The sequence below is a fragment of the Magnolia sinica genome, chromosome 19 (genome assembly GCF_029962835.1).
Source record: "Magnolia sinica isolate HGM2019 chromosome 19, MsV1, whole genome shotgun sequence".
NCBI lineage: Eukaryota > Viridiplantae > Streptophyta > Magnoliopsida > Magnoliales > Magnoliaceae > Magnolia > Magnolia sinica.
Window position 1 is genome coordinate 3,818,251 of NC_080591.1, and position 22,873 is coordinate 3,841,123.

General features: G+C 41.6%; 1 protein-coding gene across 1 annotated transcript; it reads right to left on the reverse strand.

Moving 5' to 3' along the window:
- Window positions 1-7,279: 7,279 nt before the first annotated feature.
- Window positions 7,280-21,020, reverse strand: LOC131235634 (wall-associated receptor kinase 5-like). Its single transcript, XM_058232896.1, has 5 exons — window positions 20,000-21,020; window positions 15,401-15,516; window positions 14,197-14,412; window positions 10,807-10,995; window positions 7,280-8,453 (listed from the first exon to the last, which is right to left on the reverse strand). Exons 1-5 carry the CDS (start codon window positions 20,875-20,877, stop codon window positions 7,315-7,317), a joined length of 2,538 nt encoding a protein of 845 aa, XP_058088879.1. The 5' UTR covers window positions 20,878-21,020; the 3' UTR covers window positions 7,280-7,314.
- Window positions 21,021-22,873: the final 1,853 nt, after the last annotated feature.

A 22,873-nucleotide genomic window follows, 5' to 3' on the forward strand; every position in this document is an offset into this window, starting at 1 on the left:
GCAATGGATATGTATCTCTTGTTTGATTGCTTTGAGAAACTTCCATTTTTGTTTTTTGCTGTGAAGTATGCTTGTACGAGGTATGTTCCACTACAACCATTGTAGCATAAGCTTATTCTACAAATACGATTGTAGGGCCCACCATGATGCATGGTCCACGTTCACTCCGTCTTTAAGTGCGCTCTCAAAGTTCATCCCGTGAGGTGGTGGATCACACCGCAAGAACAGTTGGGATGGGGAGCCACCATTAGCACATTTCAGATTGTGTACAAGGCCCACCGTGACTACTGTAAGCCATCTAATCCATTCATAAGATGGGATTCGTAAAGAATAAAGGACCCTTCAAATATCAGGCCATTCCAAAACTCAGGTGAGGCACATTATCTGATTTTAGTAGTTTTGTACACTTGATTTTACATTATACAGCCCCTGAGCTTTGGATCGGCCTAATTTTTAGCATCCACAAAGAACATAAGGGGGCACACACAATGGACGGAGTAGATTTCATGAACATGTCATGGTTAGCCCCATGCATTTAGTTATAGAAGAAGCTTATTCTACAAGCATGAAGTTGTTAGTTTCTATTATTTTTTTACGCAACTGATGATATGGTAATTCATTATAAGTGGAGATTGCAGATGGATAAATGGTATACTATATTGTGCGTCGTCACAGCATGTCCACTGCCCACATTTGCCGATCTAAGCCGTTATTGGACGCGCCTCTGTGCATCCCCAACTGTGGGGCCCATCACTATGTATGTTCTTTACATCCAAGCCTTCATCCGTTGTGAAAGCTCATTTTAGGGTATGATCCAAAAAATGAATCAGATTCAAATCTCAGGTGGACCACACCACAGGAAACAGTGGTGATTGAATATCCACCATTAAAAACTTCTCGCGGGCCACCAGAATGTTTATTTTCCATCCAACCTGTTGATAAGGTCGCAAAGACCTCAGTGAAGGGACAACACACATATTAGCTTGATCCAAACTTTTGTGGCTCACAGGGAGTTTTTAATGGTCAATCGCAACTATCTCCAGTGGTATGGTCCATCTGAGATTTGGATCTTCTTCATTTTTTGGAATTATGCCCTTAAATGAGCCATCCAAATGGATAGACGGCATGGATGTAAGGCACATATATACACCGCGGTGTTCCCACAGTCAGGGATCCACTGAAGCCACGTCTGTCCAAAATCATACCTTTTGTGAATGGACCATACCCCAACGTCAGCATTCATAAGAACTTCCTGATTCTCCAATACGAAGCATCAAACCGACGGTTAGAAGGGAAATAGACAATAGTACGAAGTCATAAGGGGAATCAGATGGTCAGCAATGAATGATCAGTGTTTTTAGTCTCTGCTATATTGAAAAACGGCCCCACATTTCATAGAGGGTGGATAGGCCTGCATATCATGTCACGTGATCAAATGTACCGTTAATGAGTTGCATGAGAACAATGGAATTGATATCATAACGTGTTTAAATCCACTTTCCATTATTGGAACAAACTATAGTAGGCTTTTTGTCTGTCCGAAAGATATAAGAAGTGTAATATTTCAATTCTCGAAATAAAAAAACTTGGATACTCTAGAAGAGTTTGATACATGATACGCAGGCACTTAGAAATTAGTTAGACATTCCGTACGTTGCATATAACTAATCAAATTAAATATCTTAGATTATGAGACCAAGTGTAGATGTATCATGTAAAAAAAAAAGCTTATTTGGTTTTTCTGACAATATATAAGGTTCGTGGACACTTGTTGAATGGTTAAAAATGAGAAATCTACAATGGTCCTATTTCAAAAAGGAAGTGTCCGCATATCAGAGTTTAGGGTTGTGATTCAGTGCCTGCGTATCAACCATCATGCAAACCTGAGTATCGATATATAACTCCTAGCTATTTAATCTTGTCTTTCTTTCATTGAAAGCAGTTTGTTGGTGCAGTACTTATTAACCATGCATTTGCCTGCCAACAATGGACGGTTTAAGTGGACAACTGAGAGGATATCCATTTAGAACGCATGGCCATCAATGGCCTGGTTTTTTAACGGCTGAAACTTCCATCTCCTCTCACAACGGATGAAACGGCACCCTCTCTCTTGTAATGGTTTTCCAATAATTAATGAAAACTTCACGGAAGATGTGCATACTTTGAATGAGCGCATGGGCTGTAAGTGGCCACCGTGATGTATGTGTTTTGTCACACGACCAATCCATTTATCCGTGGCATGCATTTTATGGAGGAAGCGGATTGCGTACTGAGTAACTCAGTACGGTAAGCGTACTAGGTAAACTCTCTGGGGTCTACTGTGATTTACATATTTTATCGATTCCGTCCGTCCATTTTAACAGATAATTATATGACTTTATCCCAAAAATGAGATATATCAAAATCTCAAGTAGACCTCACCACGGGAAATAGTGTGAATTGAAATTTTACCATTGAAAATTTCTTGGGGCTCATAGAAGTTTTGGATCAAGCTAATATTTGTGTTTTCCCTTCATCTATATCTGTGTAATCTTATGAACAAGTTAGATGACAAATAAACATCACTGAGGGCCCTAGCAAGGTTTTAACAGTGGAAGTCATTATTCGCATTGTTTCCTTTAGTGTGGTCCAATTAAGCTTTGGGAATACTTATATTTTAGAATCAACCACTAAAATGATACGAAAAAAACGGATGGATAGCGTGGATAACTCACATACATTCATAGTAGGCCCAACTAAGTTTACTTAGTACGATAAAAGTATACCGAGTAACTTAGTACCCAATCCTATTCCTTTTATAGAATAGTACTAAAGCTTAGGTAGATCAAAGGCTTAAATGGACCGCACTACATAGAGCAGTAATGTTCAAGATGCTATCCTATTTATAAAGTTGCATGGACCTAGATGATAGGAAAATACAAGAATCCATATCCTCTACTTGCTATAAACAGTAAGATCTTGCATAGGCTACCTTTAATGCAATAGTTAAGTGATGATGTGCACGAATCACATTGCAAAAAAGTAAGATTTTCTGCTTAAGAGTAAATGAAGGATGCGGATTCAAAATACAAATATTAGCGTGATTTAAAATTGTTATGTCCTACAAAAAGCTTTTAATGGTTATCCACTACTATTTCCGTGGTGTGGTCCACTAGAGATTTGGAGCTGCTTAACTTGGGGATCACGTTCTTAAATGATCTTAGAAAACAGATGGATGGCGTGGATATTAAACAAATTCATTAAAGTGGGCCCTACACGGTAAGGGTAACATCCATTGAGCTGTTACCTGGGTACAGCTAATCCGCTCCCCTATTCGACGGCGTGGATATGACTGTTTGTTTGCCTTAATTTTATAACATGGGCCATAAAAAATAAGGCCCAACTGATGAATGGTCCAGATCATCTTAGGGTGCACCCATCTTGTTCATCTTACTTACCTTCGCATCCGTCGAGAAGATACGGGTTCCCTGGGAAACCTGGATCACAGGAGCAACGGTATCCGATCCCTGTATTGGAGTCAAAGCAACGGCTATTAAAGCTTCTGCGTGCGAAAGCAGTGGTGTTTTCTTGAGATTTCTCACACGTATGAATCTACTGGATGGACGGTCAAGATCCAAGGGATGGAAAATAATCTACCAACGGGAGTGAAGAACGGACCAGTGGGTTAACTCACTGAGTGAGATGTCAATCACTTGTCCCATCTATGAAGGGCCCATATGTCTGCATTTACGGATGATCCGGACCGTCCATATCGTGGGCCTGTAAAGTGGGAAAATCTTATCATCCGATGAGCGACATTTTTTGAATGCATGGTTAAAAATGAATATGGTCAGCGGCCACACTCAAGAGAGAATGCCCCCATATTTGTGATTTTTAGACAGCTGCGGATCAATGGTTAGGATCAGTAGATGCATGGTCCAGACCGTCCAATCATGCAGCGACAATGTGTCTCGTGCGTCTGACATCGATTGAAGGCGACTCCAATGCGAAAAGTCTCTTGTTAGTTGCTAAAGGGGAAACTTTGATACTCTGGCAGAGTATGATGATTGATACACAGGCACTAAGAAATTTTATACATTTCGAACCATTAACTAATATAAAACCACATAAACTGTGAAACACAATTAAGATGAGTCACAAACCGAAAATCAAAGTGATTTAATAACCAGAATAGCAGATAAGTTGACTTCTAATATACAGTTGAGATTAGAAATATCCAATGGTCAGAGATAAAAATTGTTAAACCAGTTTGATTTCTGGATGATGTCCTGCTCGCAGTGCGTCTTCTAGTTTGGGCGGTTTAATTTGAGTCAGTATTTGCTTCGTGCCCAATAACAGAGTACCTCTGTCATAGTATTAAATAACGTCCTTTGTAAAAAGTGGGGATGTGTGGCTGAGACTAGGGCTGAACATAAACCGAGCTCACTCGGTTAGCTCACTTGACTCGGCTTGGTTGAGGTCCCAGCTAAATTTTTTAGCTCGTAAAAAAAAACATAAAAATCGAGTCAAGCTTGAACCGTAGGAGCTCGACTCTTCTTTGTGTCAAACTCAATTCAGTTCGGCTCAGCTTGAGCTACGGGTAATTTATAAATTAATTATACACACACACGAAAGATAAAATTTATCTTTACAGAACTTGAGCATCATTGTAGCTTTCATTTCAACTTGTTTTATAAAATAGTTGTAGGCACTCAAACTTGACTTGAAAGATTGAGCTTGTACTTGACTCAAATTTGGCTTGAGTTGACACGAGCTGTTGACCAAATTAAGCTTCGCCATTACAGTCCAAGGACTGAGCTGAGCCAAACTCAAGCTAAGATAGCCTATTGGCCGAATCAAGCCAAGCCATGCTAGGCTCGACTCAGTTTGGCTTATGACTAGCGTCGCTCTTGAGGCCTGGGTCTTCACCCGAACTTGGGTTCGATTCGATTGAGATACTCATCCTATACCCACCAGGTCTTCGGATTCATGTCAAATAAGAGTGGTTTACTTGGTTGGACTTCCCGAAACCTCAATTTGCTACTAGAACGATTGATATATGATATAAAACCAACTAGTCCGGACCCAACTCAATTTTGACCAGGTCATATAAATACACCCCACTGAAACTCGCTAGATCCATGTTTTAAGGGGATCCAAAATGGCAAAGAGCCCAACCCAACCGATTTCTTGAAGGGCTAGAAAATTGGACCTAGGCCTGTTAAAATCAATAAGCTCTATTGGTACCAACAGGTCTGGATACCCATAGGCAGCTGTAAGACTTTGATAGAGATGGACAACTTTTGGATGGCCATCGACCGCTTGATTAACTGCTTGGATGAATATCGGCCTCTTGGACAACTCTTGAATGACTATTGACCGATTTATCAAGCTCATTGATGGCCATCGATCGCTTGGTTGACCTTTAGGATGACACTCGGCCTCTTGGACAACTGCTTAATTTGCTTTTGAATTCCTCCCAATTGTTCCCTATCTCGTCATCTTATTAGCTTTGATTCCGTAAAATGCACTCCAAGCATCCTTGGAGATCTTTATCCCACAATATTTTTCTATCGTTTTAACACATCTTTTTCAATTGGGTTTCCCAAAAACGATCAGGAATCCATTCCAACATTGACCCTCAGGTCGCTTCACCTTTGGTAAAATGTGAATGCGATATTAATTCGTTGTTTGGTGCAATAAGTGTGATTGCTCGGTCGTGTAAAAACATCAATTTTAGCCATCTTGATCAAACTTAACCATCTTTATCAAAAAACATCAAAGTTGGCTGACTTGGCTGACTTCGGCCATCTTAATTGAAAAATAGCAAAATCGGCCATTTGATTGAACTCAATCATCTTGATTAAGAGACAACAAATTTGGTCGTCTTGGTCGCACTCGGCCGTCTTAATCAGAAAATGATAAATTCGTTTGTCTTGTTCAAACTTGGCCATTTGGATTAAAAAACGGCAAACTCGGCCATCCTGATCAAACTTGGCCATCTTGATTGAGAGATAACAAATTTGACCATCATAATTGGAAAACATCAACATCAAATGACTTGGGCGAACTCGATCATCTTGATCAAAAAATATTAAAGTCGGTTGACTTGGCCGAACTTCGCATCTAGAATGAAAAATGGAAAAATTGACTGTGACAATGGAGATTGTTGGCCAATCCATTCTGAAGATGACTTATAGTTGATCGAGGTAGTAATACGGCTATAAACTTGGCTCGTTACTTACTGAACTATTTGAATAATTTGGTCACTGTTCAAACAACGTTATTCAGGCATTGGAGGTGGTTTAGGGCTTATTTGGTTTTGTTTTCTATGATATAGTAGATTCTCAAGGAATGACTTATCCCCAGGTATATCCTGGTTTCTTTCTTTAGGAATGAAATTCCTAACCTCCTAGTCTAGTTACCTGATTTCGGTGGATAGCGGAGCGTTCTGTATCTCCTAGATTTGAGATGGATTAATATTTTGTTGTGAAAGAAGAGGTAGCTGCGGTGCTGGCGGTACCGACACTAAATTTCCGATAGAACCAATATCAACAATTGGTTAAGGCACATTTTGTGGCGGTACGATAAGTATTCTTCCAGAAAACATCATATTCAGGCTTCCAGCTAGATTGACCATCCATCTTTTGATGGTTTCAACCTGAATTCACAACTACTCGGCCTAAGCTAGCTCGTAAGTGGCTAAGCCTCCAAGTAGTGATTCAAGTTAAAATTCATTTTCATCAAATAGTGGCAACTCTTCCACCGTGGACATGGCTCATTTAGTAGTATAGTCCCATGATTGACACTGATCCGGTGAATGTGGCAGAAAGTTACTGATCTGTAATTTAGAAACGTTGGAGGTGTTAACAGTACCTTCCAGATTTGGTATGGGCCACACATTCTTGTGCCACTGGTCCCGTCTCAGTCAACTCAGACCCATTAAGACTCAATCTAATTTGATACCATGAGTTAATTTAGTAATGAAGTTGTTGTTAATGACTAGCTGTTTCATTAGATAAATTGCAATAGATGTGGGAAATTAAAAAATTGATTTGCAGCACACATACATTTTTACTGTTTGAAGATTGATAGTGAAACATGTCACATTTTCACACGGCATGACTGCTCGTTGAAAGATATTCAGATATGGATAAATATAATTCTCATGTGAAAAAAATATTATGAAGCTAGTTTTACGATATACTTAATTCATAGTCTATCAATTATATATTCATAATTATTTGTCCAAAAGTGCATTAATTCTTATTAATGTATAAGAGGGGTCAGTTAACCACAGCTGCGACAGCTTGTGCAGCCATATATGAACTGTTTCTACGAACTACATTGCCCAATGGCATCTGTGTCATAACATTCCAATGATTCACTTAGCAAATGGTCAGTCTCCAAGTCTCGGCGTAGCCATGGATGATCTTGGAACCGTCTTAATCTCTCGAGCTCTGCCGCCACTTCCTTCATCGTAGGCCTTTCTTCCCCCTTCACCATTAAGCATCCCTTTGCAAGCTCAGCTACTTGTTGAAGTTGCTCTATCCAACCTTCATCCACAACTCGAGCCTCTATAATTTGGAGCAGACGGTTCTCATTCACATGCGAAAAGAAATGACTAACAAGATTTCTCTCTTCTTCGGATCTAGCAAAACTCACAGGCATCTCCCCAGTTAAGAGCTCTAAAAGAACTACTCCAAAACTATAAACATCGCTTTTCTCAGTTAATTGGCTTGTATGGAAGTATTCCGGATCCAAGTACCCGAAAGTCCCTTGAACTAATGTTGTTACATGTGTTTGATCGAACGGAACTGACCTTGAAGCACCGAAATCGGACACTTTGGCCGTGAAATTATCATCTAAAAGAATGTTGGTAGACTTCACATCTCTATGGATGATTGGTAGTGAAGCTGAGGAGTGTAGATAAGCAAGTGCCCCTGCGGTTTCTGCGGCGATCCTTAAACGGTTTTCCCATGAAATAGAGGACATGTGACCCTCCTTATGGATACAGTCGAAGAGAGTTCCATTTGAAATGAATTCATAAACCAACGAAGGAACTTCTGTCTCCAAACAACATCCAACGATTTTCACCACATTCCTATGGTTGATTTGGGAAAGAATGACAACTTCATTTATAAAAGGCTCAATTTGAGTCTCATCCATGATTTTGGACTTCTTAATGGCAACTACCGTACCGTCTGGTAGAATTCCTTTATAAACCGTGCCGTGACCTCCACGACCGATGATTCTGTTCACATTGTAGTTGTTTGTTGCTCTCGATAGTTCTTCTGCTGTAAAGATTTTGGTCGTCGAGGCTGCAGATTTATGTGAAGAGATCTTTTGTTTTAACAACAAACCGCCATTTTGCTCGAAGAATTTCTGTTTGAGTTTGATGAGCTTTCTTCTTTGGAGACCATAGCACAAAGAAGAACCAGCCACAAGCACAAGGAATAGGCCAAGACCAATGCCTGCAATTCAAGAAATTTACGAGTCCAAAACTCTATTAGAATTTGGAAGTAGGGCCATCCAAACACACACTCATATAAATATTCATATAATGCTATCTGTCTAGCTAGATGAATGAGCCAGTTGATGAGATTTTTCTCAATAATATGAAGTAGAGAATTTTGTTTTAAAGTGTTTTATTAATATTTAAAGCAACTGTTCTTGTGTGTGTGTGTTAACGTTTATATATATATATATATATATATATATGTTTTGGATAGAAGCCAAATACAAATACATAGCGCTATACTTAATTGGACTGGGTGGATCTCATTCACATAAAACCATATGGATGAGCCAAATACAAGTATTTGTACATTTGCTCCCTTTAAAATATTTCAACTTTCCTACGCAAATGCACATTTTATCTTTTACTTCTTCCAATTAAGGAACTTTTTACTATTTAGAGGGCGTTTGAACCACTTAAGATAAGCTACTTATGTCGTACGTTCTACTTATTAAATTGAAGTGATTAAGTAATTTTAAATAAAAAAAAGCTATTTATTAATCAAAAACTAAACTTATCTCAAATAAGTTATTTATCTATTGCTGTAAGTGTAAAAAGTTACTTATTTGGTGCTATCCAAGTAGGCCCATAACATGACCCTCTTTTTACCTAAGAGGCCTAGGTGGAACTCTTTCGAGTACAATCAGACTCCAATGCACCAGCTTCGGTCCAGCGAAGATTTGATAAGGAGGTCAGTCTATGGGGAATGGCCAAGCCTGATCGAGTTGAATTAGTCTGACTTGTCGGGCCCACGCAATTATGTAGTGTAAAACACCACCAATATAAGTATTGTGCATACATGTCAAAGCTCTATAAACCCCACCATGATGTATGCGTTTTGTCTCCATGCACCGTACCATGGGAAGCAACATTGGGACAATGACACCTACACCTGAAACCTACTCAGGGCTTACCATGATGTTTATTTGCCATATAACTTGTGGACGAGGTCACATAGACTTAAATGAAAGGAAAACACAAATATCAACTTGATATAGAAACTTCTATGACCCCATAAAGTTTTTCATTGGTAGGCATTAAATCCCCACTGTCTCCTACGGTGTGGTCCACTTAGCTTCGGATCTATCTCATTTTTGAGCTCATGCCCTAAGATGATATACAAAAATGGATGGACGGATAAAACATGTATATCATGGTGGGTCTGCAATCGCAATCACATACACACAATATCAAGGTTGGTTTCGTGTTCTGCAGGATGTAGTTCGAGTCCCCAAATAGGGCAAGCTCTCTCTCTCTCTCTCTCTCTCTCTCTCTCTCTTGGGGAGCGGATGATGTAAAGCAGGTCGCGGACACTTTTATGGCCAAGATGGATTGGAAAAGGCCCGGTCGATGGCATAAATGATCCGGACCGTCAAAAGTTAAAACAGAAGTATCTCGCAAATCGGAATCATGAGCTATTTGACGTACCATATATGATTTTGGGGGTAGGAAGAGCTACTTTAGCCATCCAACCCTGCTATGTCTAGTTGCCCACGCCGAATTTGTGAAACACTATACGGTTGAAATCCTGTTTTAATTTCATTTTTATTATTTATAGTAGGTTTTAGTTTGGTTATAACTCTTCGTCTATTAGGCTTTAGGAGTTGCATCCAACATGAAAAGTGCTTAGAATAATTAGAAGTATAGTATGGTTGAGCCAAATAGGACACTTATTATTTTTGGCTAAAAACCATGAAGTCTAGTGGACATCACGACCATCTATAAATAATAACTTTACTATTTATTGTAAGTCACAATTTTTAGAAGTTTTAGTTATAGTATGATTCCGAAACTTCTCCCTAGGATTCGTAGCTTTATTTAAAGATTTGTAATCTCGTTTTTCATGATCAACAAAATTATATTCTGAATTTTTTAGAAAATATTTTCTATTTTTTTTTTCTTCATGGATTCGAAGTATTTATGTGAGGAGTAAGAGGAGAAATTCCGTGGATTCATAACAGTTATCTCTTGATGAAGACGGTATTCGACCTCAACACGTCCCTCCCTGCGTCAGTGGATCAGTGGATTTAGTGTTAGCTGGGTAACATCTTAGTGGGTTTTATATATCCTTACCGCGGGCCTACCTCGATAATGTGTTGTATACCCACGCTGTCCATCCATTTATCAATCACCACAGTAAAATTTCCCACGCAATGCACACCCCCGCCCACCCCCCCAAATTTCACAAGATCATATCAATACATGAGCCAAAAAAATAAGCCAGATCCAAAACTCAAGTGGGCCCACTACAAAATGAATGGTCTAGATGATGCAAGCGTGTGCCATGTGTAGGGAGATAAGAGAATTACCTAGTGAGATCTTGAGTACCCGAGAGCGAGAAACTGGATCAGCAAAGAAAAGTGATGGGACGCAACCGGACCCAGTCTTTCTACCATCGCCGTTGGTTCCAAATGGACACGAGCAGCAATAACTCCCTGCAGTATTTTGGCAACTGTGCGTGCATGGATTGGTGGATGGATTTTCACATTCGTTAATGTCTGTCAAGCCATCACAATCGTTCAAAATCATCTCTACATGTTTATCCTATCTATCCCCACCATCTGAACTGTCCAATTGGTAACTTGTCCACCAAGTCCACGATTAATAGCCTAGCATGGAACCAATTGGATGGCTAGGAACGTGTCACTGTACCAAGTGGGCCACCAACGGGGACCAGCCACAACCCAAAAAGTTCATCGATGGATGTCAGCCATTGAAGCAATGGGACTCTCTCTTCATTTTTGAGTTTTTATAAAACTCCCTCTGTAGTTTCTTAAATTTATAAATACCTCATGTAGATTCTAAATGTAAGGAAAATTTACAAAGAACTATCTAAATTTTTTAGAATTTACTCTCTGATACCTTTTCCAAAAAGCTTTTAATAATGCTACTTCATTCATTGATATATATATATATTATTGTCATTCCACTACCTTCCATTACCGTTTGAGTGGCAAACAAATGGGTTGGCTGCACCTTACTGTTTTTAGGCCTCGGGCTTAAATTTTTGTGTGGCATCTAGTGGTTGGATTAGACTTCATATAATTATCATGGTGGGCCCTATAAAAATAAAGGACGGATGTCTTGCACCTAACTGTTTTCTTCAGTATGGCCCACCTAAATCACAAGTTATCTTGATTCTTTGCTCTGAACTTAAAATGGGATTATGCATCCAATGGTAAGAGTAGATCTTACACAAGCATCATAGTGAGCCCTGACAAAAATCAAGTCTGTTGTCCCTCTCCAATTGATATAGCCGTACAGAGTCAAACCAAGTCAAGCTTAGCCGGGCTCGGCTCAGCTTGGATAGCAAGCTACCCTAAGCTCGAATTGGGCTCGACTCGGTTGTGAAGCCAGCTCGGCATCCTCAAGCCAGCTTGGCTCAGCTCGGCACAGCAATAGCTCGCACCAGCTTGAGCCGAGTTCGAGCTGAATTCAAGTCTACAAGTTGAGCTCGAGTTTAGGTTTTAGGGTTTTTAATATATAATATAATATATAATTTATTTAAGTATATAAATATATACAAAATATTTATATTAAGTGAACTCAATCTAAGTCGAATTGATTCGAATTGAGTCAAGTTTTGAGCTGAGTCAAGTTGAGTTCGGTCTAGCTCAGGCTCAGCTCAAAAAAAATTTAAGTTCAAAAAATCAGCTCAACTTGGATTGAATTCAATTTTGAGTAGAGTCGAGACGAGCTTTTCCGAGTTGAGTTGAGAAAGTTAACTGAGCTAACTCAGTTCATATACAGCTCTACCAACAGCCATAGATATGATAGTATTTAGAAAGGAAAAAAAAAAAAGACTTCCATGAGAGGCCCTTTTTGATTATAACACAAGGCCCACCATCATGCTTATGTAATATCCATTCTGATTATTAGATATTTAGTACCACATTATGCTAAGACGCAAAAAATAAGGCTGATATGTGACTCTTATGGGACACACCAAAGGAAACAATTGAGAGGGGACACCTATCCTTGATTGTTATAGGAACCACCATGATAATTGTATGAAATCAACTCTAATCATTGGATTCTACACAAACATTTAAACTGTGTCCCAGAAATCATGCTCACGGGACGTACTAATGAAAATAATTACGAGGGCAAGCATTGCCCTATACATTGTTACCTTTCATGTGGTCTACCAAAATTACGGATAGAACTGGTTTTTGAGCTCTTTGCCTAACATAGGGTGCAAGACCTGGTGGTCAAAGGATTTTACATAGATATCATGATGGGGCCACCTGACCCACCCACCCATATGTTCTCACGGCGCTGTGACGGGAGGTAGTGAATGATAATTATGTAAATAAATAAGGTAGTCTTTTGAAAAAGGTACCAAAATGTAATTGCTATTAATTGGGTAGGTTTTTTTTTTTTTGTGTAAAATTCCCAGTAATAAATACCCATACCCACCTAATGTTTGGCGATAATTTTTAATACCTCCTCATACTAGCTGGCTGTGAAGGACGGTGGTCCTCATTTTTGAGAAATGATCAAAATGTCCTCATTAAAATGGAAATGACTAACATGCCATCCACTCTGCCAGGTTCAAAGGCTCCTGGTTTCCCATGTGAAAGGGTGGAACACATATCGGAGATGTGTGGATACGTGCGTGGTGGTTACATGTGCCACCCATCATTACTCAGACAAGTTATGTCGATAAATGAGAGTTTTTTGGTAATTTGACAACACCTCTGGTGGAAATTGCTACTCCATTAACAAAAAGCTAGCAGGGAAGAGTTTTAAAATGAGAGAGTCTCGAGTCCTACATGGAAGGATCGCGTATAACTTCTAACCTATCATGTGCATGTAGAATCCAGCCCGTCCAATAGGTTGTCAGTGCCATGGGGATCGCTTAGTACAAAACATCAGCCACATACACTCATCAAGTAGGCCCCACTTGTATTTTACTGCTCATGAACAGATAGACATTTTTTTTCTTGATTGGACGGGGCTGATACTTAAATAAGGTGCTCCTAATGGAGGGACCGACCAATTGGAAGGTTTGGATTTGTTTTAAACGTAACAGGTTATAAGTTATTTATTTGGAGCACCATAAATTATGGTACACTCAAGGGCTATTTATAAATGCCAGAAACTATGGGGCTCACAGTTACGTATGTTCATTAAATCCACAACGTCCATCCATTTTGAAAGATCATTTTAGTGTATGTTACCAAAAATTAAGAAGACCCAAATCTTAGGTGGACCATACGACAAGAAACAGTTGTGATTGAATCCCTGCCATTTAAAACTTCATGGAGTCCACTGGAATGTTTATTTTCCATCCAATATGTTGACAAGATGAAAAAGATCTAGATAAAGAGACCACACAACTATCATCTTGATCCAAAGCCTTTGTGGCCCACAAGATGTTTTTAATGGTCAATTACTACTGTTTCCCGTACTATGGTCAATCTGAATTTTGATCTATTTCATTTTTTGGATCATGCCCAAATGAGTTTTCAATACAGATGGATGGCGTGGATTTAGTCAAGTACATCACAGTGGGCCGTACAGTCAGGGGTCCACCCACCTCGGTGGATCCCGGAATCCACCGAAGCAGCGCCCTTTGTAGCCAGCCTGACTGTTTATTTGACTTGATTTTCTAAAATGGGCCATAGAAAATAAGGCCCAACTGATGAATGGTCCGGATCATCTGATCGAGCATCCATCTTGGTCATCTTACTCACCTTCGCATCCCTCGGGAAGATACGGGTTTCCTTGGAAACCTTCATCACAGAAGCAACGGTATCCGATCCCTGTGTTGGAGTCCAAGCAATGGCTATTCCAGCTTCTGCACGGCAAAGCATCGGAGTTTCGTCCAGCTTCCTCACACGTCTGATTTCCTGTGGCCCACTCCAGCACCACTGGAACATGTTTCTTCCTACCGAAGAATTCAGACAACGCTGGGTTGCGCAGCCCGGAATTGCGAAAAACCCCTTGATTGTCGGTCGTTTCCCTGTTTTATTTTCGTTTTTACTATAAATAGTAAGTTTTAGTTTGATTATAACTCTTCATCCGTCGGGCTTTAGGAGTTGCGCCCAACATGGAAAGAGCTTAGAATAATTAGGAGAACGGTTTGGTGAAGCCAAATAGGACACTTACTATTTTTGGCCGAAAACCTTGCACACTAGTAGACATCACGACCGCCTATAAATGTAAGTTTACTATTTATAGTAAGTCGCTGATTCTAGGAGTTTGAGTTGTAGTTTGATTCTAATTTCTTTCCCATTGCTTGGTACCCTTATTTAAAGGGTTGTGAACTCGTTTTTATTCATTCATCAATCAATTTCGATTTTATTAGAATTTATTTCTATTTTCTGCTCTCTTTCCTCGTGGATTCGAGAAGTCTCTGTGAGGAGTCCAGAGAAGTTTTGTGGATTCGGAATAGTTATCCTCTTGAGGAAGACGGTGCTCGACCTCACGTCCTCCCTGCATCAAAAAGACAATTATCAGCTTGACCCAAAACTTTTGCGACCCATTAATGATCAATCACCACTGTTTTTATGGCATGGTTCACCTGATAATTTGCTCAAGATTCATATAAGCTTTGACGCTCATCCCATTAAAATCTATCTCTAAGTAATTGACTTTGTTTTACTCAAGTGTTAATTAATCGCCCCGATCGCAGGATAGTACGCCAGTGCATCCAAGGGTCATTCCCGAGGAAGGGGGCTCCGGTGAGGAGGAAATCGACGACATACTCTTCCAACATCCCAGACATGGCGGTGATCGAGTAGATCGAACAGATCGAGAATTCAAGATGAGGGTTGATATTCCTAGCTTCAATGGCTAAGTACATATCGAGGATTTCCTCGATTGGCTTTCTGAAGTTGAGTGATTTTTGACTATATGGACATCCCTGAAGTAAAGAAGGTCAAGCTTGTGGCCTACAAGTTGAAAGGAGGAGCTTAAGCTTGGTGAACAACCGCAACTCGCGCGAACCAGGCAGACGAAAGCACCAATCCGCACTGGCAACGGATAAGCAGCTATTACGTGCCCGATTCCTCCTAGCGATTACGATCGGGTATTATTCCAACAATACCAAAATTGTCAAGGGTAGTCGGTCGGTGAGAGAATACGCAGAAGAATTTTACAGGCGGCGCGTAACGATTTGGTCGAGACCGAATCGCAAGTCGCCGATTCAACGGTGGATTGCGTATGGCTATCCAGGATCGGGTCCAGATGCGGTCCGTCTGGACGATGAATGACGCGATCAAGTTGGCTACTCGTGCAGAAATGCAACTTGAACGGCCTAACACACGGACCTATCCTATCGCAAGGATTATTACGGCATGGAACTGCACAGCCTAAAGGGAAGGAGCCCGTAGGAGCACGCACTCAACCTCCTACGTTTGAGAACCGAGATCAGGGAAGTGGGCAAGCTAGACCTCAAAGGGGCGACTGCTGCTGGTCCAAGTAGAATCCCGAACCCCTATGCTCGGCCAAGGCCCGATAACTGCTATCGTTGTGGCCAACCGGGCCACCTATCAAATACTTGTCCCCAGCAAAAAGTGGCAAACCTTGTCATCAATGATGGTAGTGCTGATAACGCTTATGAAGATCCAGATATTGAAGAACAGGAGCATACCACCGAGGACGAGGCAGATGATTCAGGTTGGATTCAGCAAGATCACGGCGAGTCGCTTGTCGTGAGGCGACTATTATATGCGCCAAGAAAAGAAGTGCATCCACGGCGGCATAACATCTTCCGCACTAGGTGTACGGTGAATCGAAAGGTTTGTAACGTGATCATTGATAGTGGGAGTAGCGAGAACATCGTTTCCAAGGTCATGGTGGAAAAATTACAATTGAAAACGGAGCGTCATCCCTCTCCATATACAATCGGTTGGATCAAGAAGGTCAGCGAAACAAAGGTAACTGAACGGTGCACCATATCCTTTTCAATTGGCAAACATTATAAGGATGAAGTAGTATGCGATGTGGTCGACATGGAAGCATGTCACATACTACTCGGTCGGCCCTGGCAATCTGACCGTGATGCCACTCATAAAGGGCGAGATAATATATATATCTTCGTCAAGGACGGACGGAAGACCATATTGGCTATGGATCCAGAGGGATCACCTGAAACTTCTAAAGTGGAGGGCCGTTTTCTCTTAACCATACGGGACTTCGTGGAAGAATCAAAGGAAACAGGACAAACTTACGCATTAATTGTAAAAGGGGAAGAACTCGAGCCTACCAACATCCCTGAAATACTAAGGCCCCTGCTACATGAATTCAAAGAAATCTGGCCCGATGACCTTCCCGATGGGTTACCCCCATGCGGGATATCCAACACCATATCGACTTTGTCCCTTGGGTCCGGTTTACCGAATCGTCCCCATTATCGAATGAGTCCGAATGAGTGCGAGATTCTGCAGGGACAAGTAGAGGAGTTGATCCGTAAGGGTCTTATTCGGGAGAGCATGAGTCCATGTGCTGTACCAGCTCTATTAACTCCAAAGAAAGATGGGAGTTGGCGCATGTGTGTCGATAGCCGAGCCATCAACAAAATCACCATAAAATACAGGTTTCCTATACCACGGTTAGACGATATGCTGGACATGCTAGAAGGTGCAAAAATATTCTCTAAATTGGACTTAAGGAGCGGCTACCATCAGATTCGAATACGGTCGGGTGATGAGTGGAAAACAGCCTTTAAGACCAAGGAAGGATTATATGAATGGATGGTCATGCCCTTCGGTCTTTCGAATGCGCCTAGCACATTTATGAGATTGATGAACCAAGTTCAAACCTTTCATTGGGCGGTTCGTTGTGGTTTACTTCGATGATATTTTGATATACAGTCAAGACGAAACCACCCATATGGAACACCTCAAGAAGGTCCTTCAAGTGCTCACTAAAAATAAACTGTACCTCAATTTAAAAAAGTGCAGCTTCATGACTGATAGTCTATTGTTCCTGGGTTTTGTCGTCACATCCACGGGCATTCGGGTGGATGAGGAAAAGGTGAAGGCAATCAGAGAATGGCCGGTTCCTACAAATATTCACGAAGTGCGAAGTTTTCATGGACTAGCGACATTCTATCGTCGGTTCGTGAAAAATTTCAGTACCATTGTGTCACCAATCACAGATTGCATGAAGAAAGGGCAGTTTCACGAGGCCGACAAGAGCTTTGCCGAAATCAAGCGCAGATTATCCACGACCCCGGTTCTTGTACTTCCCAACTTCGACAAACTATTTGAAGTCGAATGTGATGCCTCATATGTCGGGATTGGGGCAGTTTTGTCTCAAGAAGGTAGGCCGGTAGCCTTCTACAGCGAGAAACTTAGCGATGCACGTAAGAAGTGGTCTACATATGAGATCGAGTTATACGCGGTGGTCCAGGCACTGCGACACTTTATTTGATTTAAAGGGAATTCATACTTTACACGGACCATCAAGCTATCAATTTCATTAATAGTCAAGCTAACATTAACCGTGTGCATGCTAGATGGATCTCGTTTTTGCAGGAATTTACATTCGTACTAAAACATAAGTCGGGGCAGCAGAACAAAGTAGCTGATGCATTGAGTCGCCGTGCAACTTTGTTAGTCACTATGAGCAATGAGGTTGTCGGGTTCGAGCGCCTTAAAGACATATATGCCGATGACGACGACTTCAAGGACGCATGGGTTAGATGCCAAGAAGGTCACCCCGACTTACATATGCAAGACGGGTTCCTTTTCAAGGGAAATCGATTGTGCATCCCAAACAGTTCCTAAGGGAACAGATTATCCAAGAGCTACATGGAGGTGGCATCGGTGGACACCTTGGGCGAGACAAGACGCGAGCTCTTGTGGAAGAAGGGTACCGGCCGCAATTGGTACGTGATGTGGGAAAGACGGTCATGTTGTTATATTTGTCAAACCTCCAAGGGGTAATCTCATAATACGGGCCTCTATACCCCGTTACTCGTGCCTGACGGTCCTTGGGAGGATTTATCTATGGACTTTGTACTTGGTCTCCCACGAACACAAAATAGCATGGATTCGGTGTTTGTGGTAGTAGATCGTTTCTCTAAGATGTCGCACTTTATTCCATGCAAGAAGACTCTCGATGCAACACACGTGGCAAATCTATTCTTCGGAGAAATTGTGCGGCTACACGGGGTTCCTAAGACTATTACTTCTGATCATGATACGAAGTTCATAAGCCAGTTTTGGCGGACTTTGTGGACTCGATTTGATACACGACTTTAGTTCAGCAGCGCATACCACCCACAGACTGACGGTCAAACTGAGGTTGTGAATCGCACGTTGGGAAACCTCCTTCGATGTATTTCAGGAGAAAAACCGAGGCAATGGGATTTGATTTTGTCTCAAGCGGAGTTTGCATTCAACAACATGGTGAACCGCTCGACAGAAAAATCCCCGTTCCAGATCTATGGACAAGTACCTCGCCACACACTAGACTTGGTCCCTCTACCCCAGCTCCAAGGCAAGAGCATTGCAGCGGAACATATGGCTGACAAGATCATGGGCATTCATGCGGAGGTACAGACCAAGCTACATGCCTCAAATGAAAAATACAAAGAGCAAACGAACAAGCATCGGCGACAAAAAGTGTTCGAGGTGGGCGACCAAGTAATAGTCCATCTGTGCAAAGAAAGATTTTCGACTAAAACGTACAACAAGTTGAAGAATAAAAAGATTGGACCGGTACCAATCATCCGAAAGATCAATGACAATGCTTAAGGGGTTGATTTTCTAGATGACATGGCGATTTCACAGACTTTCAACGTCACGAATTTGACCGAGTATCATGAACCAGAGCAAGACGAGAACTCGAGGATGAGTTCTTTTGAAGTGGAGGAGACTGATGTAGAGAGGGTCGCGAATACTTACATGGCCAAGATAGATCAAAAAAGGCCCGCCGACGGAAGTGATCCGGACCATCGGACCTTAAATCGGGCGTATCTCGCAATCCAAAATGTTACGCGACGTAAAATATATGATTTTGGGGTAAAACAAGCTAATTTAGCCAACCAACCCGCTACGCTGGGTTGCGCAACCCGGAATTGACGGTCGTTTTCTTTTTTTAATTTGGTTTTTTCTATATATAGTAAGTTTTAGTTTGATTATAACTCTTCATCCGTCGGGCTTTAGGAGTTGCGCCAACTGGAAAGAGCTTAGAATAATTAGGGAGAACGGTTTGGTGAAGCCAAATAGACACTTACTATTTTTGGTGAACTCGGTCTAGTAGACATCACGACTGCCTATAAATAGTAAGTTTACTATTTATAGTAAGTCGCGATTCTAGGAGTTTGAGTTGTAGTTTGATTTAATTTCTTTCCCATTGCTCCCTTATTTAAAGGGTTGTGAACTCGTTTTTATTCATTCATCAATCAATTTCGATTTTATTAGAATTTATTTCTATTTTCTGCTCTCTTTCCTCGTGGATTCGAGAAGTCTCTGTGAGGAGTCCAGAGAAGTTTTGTGGATTCGGAATAGTTATCCTCTTGAGGAAGACGGTGCTCGACCTCACGTCCTCCCCTGCGTCACGATCCCTGTGTTGGAGTCCAAGCAATGGCTATTCCAGCTTCTGCACGGCAAAGCATCGGAGTTTCGTCCAGCTTCCTCACACGTCTGATTTCCTGTGGCCCACTCCAGCACCACTGGAACATGTTTCTTCCTACCGAAGAATTCAGACAGGTCTGATGCAACAGCACCGAACTTATTCTTCTCCATCAAGAAAGTAGAGCTGCATCGATCCGACGAATTCAATGAATCTGAGCCGTTCCCACCTAAGCTCTGAACCATCACCGTAAATTCCTTAAGCCCCTTTGGAATCAATATCTGGCAGCAACCGAAGCCAGAGCACGACGAACTGACCCTGTCGACATGTTTACCACACATCGAGATGCAGCTGTTGGTGTAGTACTTGTTAGTGGAGTTGAGCCGTTGAGATCCTCTCATGGACACTATCATATTACATCCAATGGCTATGAACTTGTTATGTATGTCCGAGAACGTGTATGGGCTATCATCGTGCAAGTTGATCCATTGGGAAGAATTAGAGTATGATGTGGGTAATGACGAATTAGATACTGCAGTGGTCGACCTGGATCGACACCGTAAATCTACATTACCGTTGATCGTAACTTGGCCCTGTAACGAAATGTTTAGTACCTCGATATTGGATGTTCTGATGAACGGTTTTGGAGGGTTGACGGTGTCATTGCAGGTTATTGCGAATCCGTCGTCTTTGTAACAGGCCGGATCGCCGATGCCGAACGGGTAGGGAATGAGGACATCACCGCAATGAGATGGACAGCTGAGATTCTTCGCTTGAGATGATGATGATGATGATGATGATGATATTCTTGCTAGCCATAGGATCTGAAGCAACAAATGTAAAGCCATGATTTCTCTTTGTGAAAGGAGAGATGAGGTGGTAGCTTTGTACTTTCACGTTTTATATTTATCAGTGTAGGGTTTGAGTTTTGTCAACGTGTTCTATAGTTTCTCATCATGTGGTCATACATATGAGGATCTGGACCGTCCATCAGGTGGGAATTAGCGTGGATGGGGTAGCACCAAAATATCGCGTTGATCGGACAATTCTAACCATCTGATTGGGTTCTTAAATAAGGACGGTCAAAAAATGAAATGGAAGATGGATGGGAGCAGTCCAAGGGAAAAGGTTTACAGATCAAACAGTTAGTTATAACAGTCTCATCTGTGAAGATGAGATATTATGGGTTGGGCGATTCATGGTGGGGGATACTAGATGGACGGTCAAGATCTAAGGGAAGTGAAGAACGGAGCAGTGGGTTAACTCACTAAGTGAGATGTCAATTACTGGCCCATCCATGAAGGGCCCACGTGGCTGCATTTACGAATGATCCGGACCTTCCATATAGTGGGCCCGAAAAGTAGGAAAATCCTGTTATCTGATGAGCCACTTTTTGAATTCATGGTTAAAAGTAAAAACGGTCAGTGGTCACACTCAAGAAGGAATATGCCCATTTATGTGATTTTTATACAGCTGCGGATCAATGGTTAGGACCTGTAGATGCATGGGCCAGATCATCCAATCATGCAACGACGATGGGTCGCGCGTCTAACATCGATTGAAGGTGACTCGGACTCCACCGAGAAAAGTCTCTCATAAAAGGTGAAAGCTTTGATGCTCTGGCAGAGTGTGATGATTTATACACGGGCACTGAGAAATTTTATTAGTTTCATGCTAGTAACTAATACAAAACTATACAAGTTATCAAACACAATTAAGATGGATCACAGCCTAAAGTTAAAACTGAATTAATAAGCAGAATAGCACATAAGTGGACTTCTAACAAACGGTTGAGATTAGAAATATCCAATGGTCAGAATTCCATGTGCATGTTTCGACTAATCAGAGATAGAAAAATGTTAAACCAGTTTGATATTTGGATGATGTCCCATTAGCAGTGGGTCTTCTAGTTTGGGCGGTTGAATTTGAGTCAGTATTTGTTTCGTGGACAGTTTCGGAGTACCTGCGTATGAAGCACCACTCTCAGCCAGTGAGGTGTACTAACAAGCTGAAAAAAGATTTTTTTTTTTTTTTTTTTAGGGCGCCACTCTCTGCCAGAGTATTAAAGAACTCCCTTTAGAAAAAGTGGGGATCGGTTTCATGTCTTCGCCAGGACCCGGGTTCAATCGGGTTGTGGCAACCTTTCATGTGTACGTGATATCCAGCCCGTCCGATACGTACAATATATTACATAAAAACTAACCCGACCCGACCCAATCCGATTTTAACCGGGCTCTAGTTGATGGACACAACTGAAACTCGATAGACCTGAGTTTTAACCGGATCCAAAAATGGCGAGAGCCAAAGTCAATCGATTTCTTGAAGGGTCTAGAAAATTCGACCCGGCTCCGATTTCGGTACCGACGGGTCCAGATACCCGTAGACAGTGACAAGACCTGAAAAGAGCACTCGCTGCAGTCCAGTTCTTTTGTACTCGATGTTTGCAAGTGCCAACAGACTAATCCGAGCCACTCATCAGGTCGGCCCCGCAGGTTAGATGCATCGTGTATGTTATCCAACTAGATGGACCCCACATAATCATATGCATGCCGCATGAAATTGTTTCCTAGATGCGTAGAGCCATCGCACACCGCCAGAGTATCAACTTTTTCCTCTTTTGAAGGCACTCGTGACTCTGTCGCCGAAATCAAAGACACAGGAAGCGAAGGACAAGAAAGCCTGTGGTGGTGAGCCCCACTGGTTAAACAAAGACGCCTTAAGTAGACTTTTCAGCCAAACCGCATGGGAATCCTCTGGATAGGGAGGTAGAGCCTTCTGGGCCACTCATCTGGTGCAGGATAAGATGGGATGACCAAAACTCGGCCTAGTCAAGTCATCAGGTGG